We start from the raw sequence: 10,031 nt of genomic DNA, 5'->3' as shown, positions 1-10,031 counted from the left end.
AAATACATTCATATACAATTGCGTATAGAGCAGACACATGCACGTTTTATAGAAAGATACTTGAATAATAGTAATAATAATCTTTATTTACTTTCTCACAAAACTTCATACATGATAAGTAATGTTAATACAAAAGTATTCCGCGTTATTGCATCACCAACTACGCAAACTCAAGAGGGTGATTCGATTTAGAGGTAGACTCGCATACGTCATAGGTCTAAGATTTGACACTTACATTTATTTTAAGTTAGTAATTTAGTTTTGCGAATATAATATAAATCGAGAATCTTACAAAAGAAAATATACCTGCACATATGCGGAATGCATTGTTTACTTCTTACAAAAAAATACTTAAAAACTGAGTAATATTTAAATATAATATACTTACTGGAAAATTTTGCACACAGCTTCTGACTGCGGGTAATAGTGGTAGAAGGCGTCAATTACAGACAATTTTTTGGGAAGGCTTATGACGTCATAGGACGAACTATGACCTAGGGCGGTTCTAGGAAGGGGTATGAAAATTTTATAGGTAAAAGAAACAGCGAATAATCTATAAGAAATTTATTTTACATTTTAACAGTATCTTGATATCACGTACCTCTTATTATACAAAAGCGAATGTAGGGGTACATTATCTTACAAAATTTACATTAAATCTTACACTAACTATACTAATCGGTTATAAAAATGTATGGAATATAATTTTTTTAACGATTATTGCTAAAAATATAAACATTCGTACTTAAAATAGATCTATTCAACGTCATTTTGTATAATGTATAAAAATTTAAAAAAAACCGACCAGGAGGAATTCCTAATCAATTATTTTAGAAAATTTTGTACATTATACATTTTTTTATACCAATTCAGAAACAGTAAATTGAAAAGTATTGTGGTCCTGTTCTTATGTTTGGGCTACGAGCGGGACACCAATACGTACTAAGTCATTGTGCCAAATTGTACACTTTTTTATCGTCAACTTTTATGGCGAAAAAGCATACACTCCCGAGTCTATTGACAATTTAATATTTTATTTTAAAACCAAAATTTAGTTAAACACGTCGATAAACCTACGGTTAAATTAAGCATTAGAGAGCTACCTAACTTAAAATACCTTGAATCGTTTATCAGTCAAAAAGGGAAATTAAAACTTAAATCTTCGTCAAAGGTAAGAAGTTAAGCAATTTCTTTTTCTCTCTTTTCATCATAAAGTAAACACAATTTGACGAATTAAAAAATAATAAAGATACATTACATATGATCTTCAGACTCATTAGATTTGACACATGGAAGGCGTACTTAGCGGTAAGACGCGACTCAAAAATCTTCCCATACTATCGTGTTACCAGTGTTTCAATATTTTTCCAAGTAAAATTAGTTACCATGGTAACAAGCGATTTCAAAAAGGTCCTCAAAACATATGTACTGTCGGCACTACTCAGAATCGATCATTAAACAGCCATTTAGTAAAATAGAAATTCAAATTGAAAGCTAAAACGTTTTCCTCTGTCGTGCTTCCTTTAATCAGTCTTTTACGTTTAAACTTCGATAAATGTATTATGAGAGATAATTTAATGGAAGACTCTGAGTACGGCCGGTGATAATTAAATTATATTTGTTTTAATATGCCAGTACTAACTCTTCATATTGTCGTGACTTAGCGAAAACTCTTGAAGATTAATCTTACGTACGACGAAGATTTAAAGTCAAAAGGAAGCTATTGTAGAAGGCGTGGAATTAAATTATCACCATAAGATTTTTACAATATTTGAAATTTCTTTATTTTGTGAATAACTAAGTTAAATAAAACCGTTATATTCTCTTTAATCATTATTATTTTTACTAATTCAAACGCATTATTATTATTTTTTTTGGTCCTAGAAAACATGTGCCAAGATCAGAGTCGACCCCATAAATAGTTATTGCAAGTTTAATTAACAAAAAAAAATATTGAGCGAATTTAAAATGTGATGCTTGCAACAGAGACAATACAAACATATCAGGCACAGGTTGAACCAGGTTTGTCTGTGGCAATTTCTTATACATTACTATGTTTCTAAAATATAATTACAGGAAGAAACCAATATAAAGAACATTTTCCATAATTATACGTTGCCGTGTCCATTTGCGTGATATTACCATTAAACACTAACGTATACGTAACGTAACGTATAGGTAACGTAACGTTACCTTTGCAATTAACTTTATTAAAATAACTAATCCTTTTTCAATCGATATTAGCAAAATAAACTAATCTATCTAAAAATTACGAAAATTTCAAGATTTTTTATCATTTTATTCGCTGCTTTAAGTCATAATTGCTCAAAAATTCTGAGTATTTGATAGTAAATCACCTTTAACAGATATGCATATGACACTGTATTTATTCCTGATATTCAATTTTACATTGGTATCGTCCACTATGGCTTTAAACGTGACCACAGTATAACAAAAACAGTTTCACCGATACGATGTCCGTCTACAATTCCTTGCGATATCCTGGAAACATTCTTCGCAGACACGTACCGGCTTCATTTGCCCATAACGTGGTAGAGGTATTGAATTTGAACTGCATGACGCACAGAATACTTTGCCTGCATAAGGAAAATCCCATAAATATAGTACAAATAAACCTGCACTATCAAGTGTAGATTCCAATACTTATACGTTATACAGACGAAAACCAACCAAGTCCTGGTGCAAACGCACCCAAAAATCTGAATATTCAATTAAAATTTAATTTAAAAACATTTCACCGTTTGGCACATTTTATGTGCTACAGACTTATACATACCGCAATTTCGGCAGTGATGGCGTCGTCTAAAGGCGGTGAAATGTGCGGTGCAACGCATACAAGAAGCCGCCGCAATATCTGGAACCCACTCCGGTGCACGCTCTACTAGAACGCTTTCTTCTCTACCGCTGTAATTAGTTACGTTATTTTAAGACTGCTCAGATATATTAGGTTAGACAAAGCTGGCCTTTAATATATTACGGTTACGGTAAATAAATCGATATTAAGTAGTAAAAAAAATATATCAAAAAAACCACTTATAACACGATTTCTTATGTAAATATAAGTTGATTTGATGTATTTTAGTTGTTATCAACAATAAAAATGATATTGCTTTGAAGGGTATAAGACATGATATGATGAGAGATGGGCTATATGGAACTTGTGGTCCTTCGATCCGAGAAAATATTTCTAGAAAAGGGTTGTATAATAAAAATAAGTAATAGATAGGATAATTACACGAAATTTTAAATAAAAAACATACAAATTTAAAAAAAATATAGCATTCACTGTTGCTGTCCCTGTTTTGATTACATAGAAAAAAAATATTTAAAAATATATTTTTTTATCATTCATACCTTAAAGTGAGATCACCGGTAGAGACAGATCCTTGTAGGTTCCCAGCATCAGATTTCCGTCTGCTCTCATTAACGGCCTCATTAATAGTGGAATTAACAGTATTTCTTCTCTCAATATGGCTTTCTGAGGGCGAATCAGAATTGCTATCTGCATATACTTCTTCTGCCGAATATACACTGTCAAATGAACTACCTGAAATTGAATGAAAAAATAATTTTATGGTTTGAGTGCGTCGTGTGAAAAAAGAAAGAACTAAAAGTAATTTATAAATATAGGACTATGTACTAGTGCTTAGGTAAATTCTATATATACTATATTTATAAAATCAAAAAAATCTTGCAAATAAATGGGTACCTAAGGAAATGTATGTTCTCGTGTAGATGTCAGTTATTAAAAAGAAATTTATTTGTCTGACGTACCTAATCAGTATTTTTATATAATCGTGTAAATTATACGCGTGAAGTGAATTCTGGCAATTTGATATCAATCGATGAATTCTTTAAAACTGACTTAGCTTAAATTATGTACTAGTAGGTAAATTGTCCTGTATATACTTTATTTATAAAATCTTGCAAAAAAAACGGGTACCTAAGGAAATGTATGTTCCCATGTAGAATTAGTGAATTCTGGCAATTTGATATCAATTGATGAATTCTTTAAAACCGATGTACCAAACAATATTTTATTTTATTAACACTTCGTTACAGAAACACAATTGACATAATTAAATGGAAAAGAGGATCTCTTCCAGGCAACCACTCAAGTTGTTGGAAAATATCGGTGGATTCTATCATCCTCGGGAAATGTAATTTAATATTATTACCATTAGAGGCGGTTAGTCTTACCATTTTGTATGACTTGGTCCTCAGTCGGCTGGTATTCGATTGCGGGTGGTTCCTCCTTTTCTGGTGGTGCATCGTTGGTCTGATTCATAAGGAACACGGCTTTTAATATGTTCCGTAAGTCTGCCGCAAAGTTTGTCTGCAACTGATCAGCTACGCCAGCGATACAGACGAACAGACGATGGATTAAATCTTCACTAGATCTGAAAATTTCAAGAAATTGTATTACGTACTTTTATATTACATTTGGAGAACGTGGACACCCATTTCTCAAAAACTACTGAACTCATTTCGATGAAACTTTGACTGCTCGTTGAGCTCGTCACGGTTTATCACGGACTGATTTACACGCGCGTGCAAACTTTAACCGGTTCTAATTTGATAGTAAAGTATCTTAAATTTTGTGACCTTGACCATGGCACCTTCGCGCTGAACCATTAATCAAAATCGGAAAAGTAGTTTTTGAGTTATGAACATAGCATGGGATATGTAAAATATATGTAAGTATTCAAATTCCTTTATAAAAACGTTACAAAATTAAGTATGTGCACTAACTTGAACTTTGCTCTAGCTTGATGTCTGGCAGCCAACTCTTGCGCCTGCAAAGCTAACGCTATTTGTTCGTCGTCTGCGCATTCCGAGGTGCCGCATGATGTGCCGCTGAAAATTATAAAGAAAATATGTTTTTATTAATGAAATTGTATCTCATAATCCAGTAGGATACGATTTGTAAGCTATTGCGTAGATTATATCGCGGGCTCTGAGCATGGCGACCTATTCAAGACATTTCGTAACGAAAATAACCTAACACAGGATGACGTAATATAAGTGTAGCCAATACGCGTTAGAGCAGGACAGAACGCATACTGCGTCTCACATCAGTCTGGCAGCTCAGTGATCGGTGTCGCAGCGCAGGTGCGTTAGAGTGGGACAGAATGCGTCAATTACGTCGAAAATTTACGTCTCTCTGACAAGATTGGTGACGTAAGCGCGGCCGGTGCAGCCTGTACGCGTTAGAGTGAGACACACTATATAGGCGTGTTATTCTGAGTCTCGTAGAGTTAATTAATATCAAAGAAAAAAAATACTGCATAAATAAATAAATAATTATAATTGCATAAGTGGATAAAAAATGCTATGCAATAGCTTTACCGTGGCAGACCCCGAGTGCCACACGTTTTTTGTTTTTAAGATTCTGTCATTGTCGCCATTTAATAATTGGCCACTGAACTTTAAAAATAATATAACTGCATCCAGATAAAAAATCAACTGAGTAATACCAGCGGTATTCGTATTAGCATAAAAATTAAATTTAAATAATCAAATACCTTTCATCAACAAAGTGGTCCAAATTCAATTTGAGCGGTGCATTTTGCGCGTGTCTACTGTCCAAAGTGACCATACTGGGAGACCATTTCTTCTTTTTACTCTTCCCGCCACTCTTTCTCTTCTTCCTACTCGTATTTTTAGAAGAGTTTGTGGGTTCTGTAACCTCCTCTACCACCGTGTTTAGATTCTTATCTGATATTCTTTGTCTTCGTAATTCTATATATAAAAAAAATAATTTTATACTTTGCGACTGGAAATTTTATAACACGAACGTACGTACGTATAAATCTTAGACAGTTCATTAAAATTAGTTTCAAGCATTAGACATAAAAAAGCGTTTTCATGTCAAGCGACACGCAACGAATGAAAGACTATAAATTTGCTAAATAATATTGCAATTAAATATTTGAATGATAAAGAAAAAGCTATGGCTTGTTTAAGAATTAAATTTATGAATGACATTAACGCACATAGAAGTAAATTCTTATATACTGAATGTAATATATATATTCGATTAATAAAGAGCGAAACAATAGTTAAAACAGATACATATGTATGTACATATATTGGAGCTATCTGGCTAGTTACAATGGTTACAAATGTAATAACATATATAGTAAAGATATACCTGTAATAACTTCTTCTATTGTCCTAAACTCATCTTCGTTATTGCAATTATTTACACTAGAACTCTCCCCATTCAGCCTATCTATCACAATTTCTGACGATCCAGCTTCATTTTTCTGTTCGTCACATTCCTTATAATTAATATTAACATTGAACTCTTCATTCACCCTGTTTTCAATAAAATTATTCTTTTTATTCTGGTCGGCATCTGGCGATCTGTCCAGACTAGTGTTTTCTGTGCTTACGCCAGAATCGACTGGCGATTCGTGATCACTCTCATATCCTAGAATAAATTTAACCCTATCGTCTTCTTTCGCTGAATGAAAACTAGCATTATCTTCGCTTTCATCTTCTATTATGTTCCTAAATTCCTCATTTGTTAGTAACAATGAGCTCAAATTAACGTTAGCTATGCTTATATTAGTATTTACAATTTCCGCTTCCAAATCTGGCATCATCAGTAAATCGTTTGGCGTATTTTCATCATCCTGGTTAAAAACAGCGGAATTATTATGCGATAATGATGCTAGGACGACGGGCTCTTGGCTTATCGCGTTTGGTATCAAATATCCATGACTAGTGCTGGGCATACAGCTTAACTGTTCGTTCCGAGGTCCTGAAAATCCGAACGCCTCCGAATCGTCCGTCAATGTGACGTCATTCGTTGAGAACGAATGCATCTGATCGAGAATCTCCACATCACTAACGATTGACGATAATCGATCTGCGATTTCGGTGACTTGCTCGTTCAGTGATGTTACTAGTTCTTGATCCGGTATTTGTCTGTTGTCTGTGGATACTGCGTTTATTAGAAGTGGGTCGAAAGTCATAAGGCCATTGGTTGATAGGTTTCGTATTGAGGATAGATCGGTGTCTCTGCTAATCTTTCTGGATCTCTCTGTGTCGCTAGTTTGGAAGGTGTCTATGCTCGCTGTGTCTGTGTGTCTGTCTGTGTCTTCCGTTTCGTCTGTGACCTCGTCTAGTCGTCTGAGTCCGTCTATGATTGGTGTCATAACCTCAATATTGTCTGGAAGGTAGTCCGCGTCGGTTATTGTTCTTTCGCTGGAACTAAGAATAGAAAATGTTAGCATACCTTATACAAACATACACACATTAAAAGTTAAATAAGAAGCCAACGTAAATAATGTTGTGCATGATATTTCTGTCAGATATATTACCTTTGTTGTGTATATAGATCTCGGCAGTGCGCATGATCCGCGTAGAATTTTGAGACGAATTCACCAATGTCAGGATAGCACGAATCACCCGACGAGTCTTCCACTATAAAGAGAAATACGAAAGAACTTCACGTATACGAAATACGAACGAACTTCACGTATACGAAATACGAACGAACTTCACGTATACGAACTACGAATTACAAAGAAAACTTGAACGCATTGCCACTTAGCTAACTTTAACTCAAAAAATAATTACTATTCGTTTCGAAAAATTAATCTTGAATTCGCAGATTAATTCGACATTATCTTTATGCAGTGTGAAGTCACAGATGGGTACTCAGCACATTTATACAATTTATTGAAAGGCTTTTTTTACTTCCATATAAACATACAAAAAATTTACGAAACGCATAAATGTATGAATTAATACAAAAAAATAAAAATAAAATACGTTTATTTTGGAACATAAGATCATCATGGTATCACTTATTCCACGTCATTAAATTCGAGTCATACAGACACAAGATTGACACTGTATTTATACAACATTTTAGCCTCATCCCATATACTTTGCATACCTGGCGGCAGTTCCAAGCCTGCTAAACAGGACACATCTTCGTTAGTGCACAGCAGTCTCTCCAAGACCATCAGCTCGCGACGGTCGAGAGTCCACAGCAATGATCGGATCTTGTGCAGCAAAGTGCGGAATGGACGGAACATGTCTGACATTTCCTCTGGAAGTGGTCAAGAAAAATCAAGTATTAGTACAGTCTGAGCGGAAACGGAAGTTTTGTGATTAACTATAGGTATATACATTTATATTATATTAGTTAGCTTGATTGTTTAATCATTCATCAATTAATCAATCAACTAGTTAATAGTATATTAAAGTGAAACTTTTATTACACAGTCTCAAACTTTTTGGACTGTGTGGCGCATGTCACGTGACGGTCGGCCGCGGAGTAGGGATAAAGTGAAAGGCGCTCGTCATAGCAGCCAAGGCCAATATGGCGGCGCACATAGTTACTATTATTCATTTGTGCCAGTGCTCCACGCTATTTTAATGTGTATATAATGTAAATAATTGTAAAGTATTATGTATGTCGTACTCTCTAAGACACAGAATTTAATAAAAATATTAGGTGGAGACTTAGTCTTTATCTGCATTACCGAATTTCGGTAACGATTAGATACTATATAAATAAAGACCTTAGTTTTATAACATAGATTAGAGACCTTAGAAGTCAATGAAAAACTTTTTACAGACCCTTAAAAGTATTGTAAAGAGAATAAAGTATATAAATATACTGCCCCAATTTTTATTTGTAGTTATAATTATGGTTTCTTTAAGTCTATGTATCGTCACTGGATTTAACGACACACCCTTTAAAGCGTAGAAATCACTTGGCTGTGGTTGGTTTAGCTTGCCTTCCATACACTGATATACTCTACATAGCATTACACCTACCCTCAATAATGACAATGAAATAATAAAAAGTATTTTTTAAAATGCTATGTACGTTATTTTTTCGCTTTATTATCTTAGCCCGTAATAAACTAGACTATCGGCATATACGTACCGTACTTTCCAAGAAATCCGTATTAATATTTACAAATTGGGATTGCTTGAGCCTCATCTATCACGAAGATTCCCCAATATCGCAAAATATGAATAAAATAAGTAAAAATATTATATAATATATATATTATTTCTGGTGCAGCAAAAGACGTATGGCAAAAATAACAGTCTATACGCAATTTTCAAATGCAGCAGTGTTCAAATAAAAATTATGTTTTATATGTTTATTAACACTAATCTGAAATAAACTATTTCTTTTTCTAATACAGATTTTTCATGTTTCCAATTAACGACAACTCTGTTACACACAGTGTACACAACGTGTAGTTATATATAGTTTACATTGCAAATAAATATTTGAAAAATACCTGGAGGCTTGTCAATAGATAGTGGTCCACTAGAGTAGATGAGTAGACCGCTGACAATAGCTAGTCGAGGCACGGCAAACATTAAAGCAGGGTCATATGAATCCACCTGAAAATCACAATAATTTAATTACCTTTCGTCACAATCAAAATATCATTACATCTTTGTACGTACACTATGTGTACGTAAGAAGTTTCAAAAAATATTTAAAAATGACTTGAAATTTACTAGCAAAGACGAAATAAGTTTGTTTATTTGGTAAAAACATTAAAGGATTATGGCATAACTGATAAAAAAGTTTAGTTATAATAATATAAGTAATGTGTTGTATATAACAATAGTAACACATAAAACTTATAACCAATACATTTGATGTTAATTATTTTCTCACGTCTTTAATTCTTTAAGGGTTTTGTATGTATATAAATGTATTGCATTACCTGTTCCTGAGTGAGAAGATTGTGTTTGAGCGCCCTTCGAAGGCTCTCAGAGAATAGCACACAAATGAGCTGCTGAGCTTCGAATTCGTGAGGGGTTTTTACGGTAACCATTGCACTGACATAGCATAGCTCAAACTCGGCAAACAATCTGTGAAATTAAACTTTTAATTAAATCAAATCAAAAATCATTTATAAATAAAGGTAACATAATGTACACTTATGAACGTCAAAATATACTATAAATGATTCTAATTTTATATTTACTGCCAGTTCTCAAAGGGCGTAGAACGA

General features: G+C 33.6%; 1 protein-coding gene across 1 annotated transcript in view; it reads right to left on the bottom strand.

The window, feature by feature from the left end:
- Positions 1-549: 549 nt before the first annotated feature.
- Positions 550-10,031, bottom strand: part of LOC110998944 (lateral signaling target protein 2 homolog) — a 33,949-nt gene continuing 24,467 nt past the window's right edge. The window contains exons 5-15 of the mRNA XM_045629985.1: positions 9,741-9,888; positions 9,303-9,408; positions 7,934-8,089; positions 7,353-7,455; positions 6,176-7,242; positions 5,547-5,763; positions 4,774-4,878; positions 4,222-4,421; positions 3,376-3,568; positions 2,798-2,925; positions 550-2,597 (exon numbers count right to left, since the gene is read on the bottom strand). Coding sequence (XP_045485941.1) covers positions 2,464-2,597; positions 2,798-2,925; positions 3,376-3,568; positions 4,222-4,421; positions 4,774-4,878; positions 5,547-5,763; positions 6,176-7,242; positions 7,353-7,455; positions 7,934-8,089; positions 9,303-9,408; positions 9,741-9,888 — 2,557 coding nt within the window. The 3' untranslated portion in view covers positions 550-2,463. The remainder of the gene's footprint in view (positions 2,598-2,797; positions 2,926-3,375; positions 3,569-4,221; positions 4,422-4,773; positions 4,879-5,546; positions 5,764-6,175; positions 7,243-7,352; positions 7,456-7,933; positions 8,090-9,302; positions 9,409-9,740; positions 9,889-10,031) is intronic.

The sequence above is a fragment of the Pieris rapae genome, chromosome 11 (assembly GCF_905147795.1).
Source record: "Pieris rapae chromosome 11, ilPieRapa1.1, whole genome shotgun sequence".
In the NCBI taxonomy this organism is placed as follows: Eukaryota; Metazoa; Arthropoda; class Insecta; order Lepidoptera; family Pieridae; genus Pieris; species Pieris rapae.
Note: the sequence above shows the minus strand (reverse complement) of the source record. Positions and strands in the feature narration are given on the sequence as shown.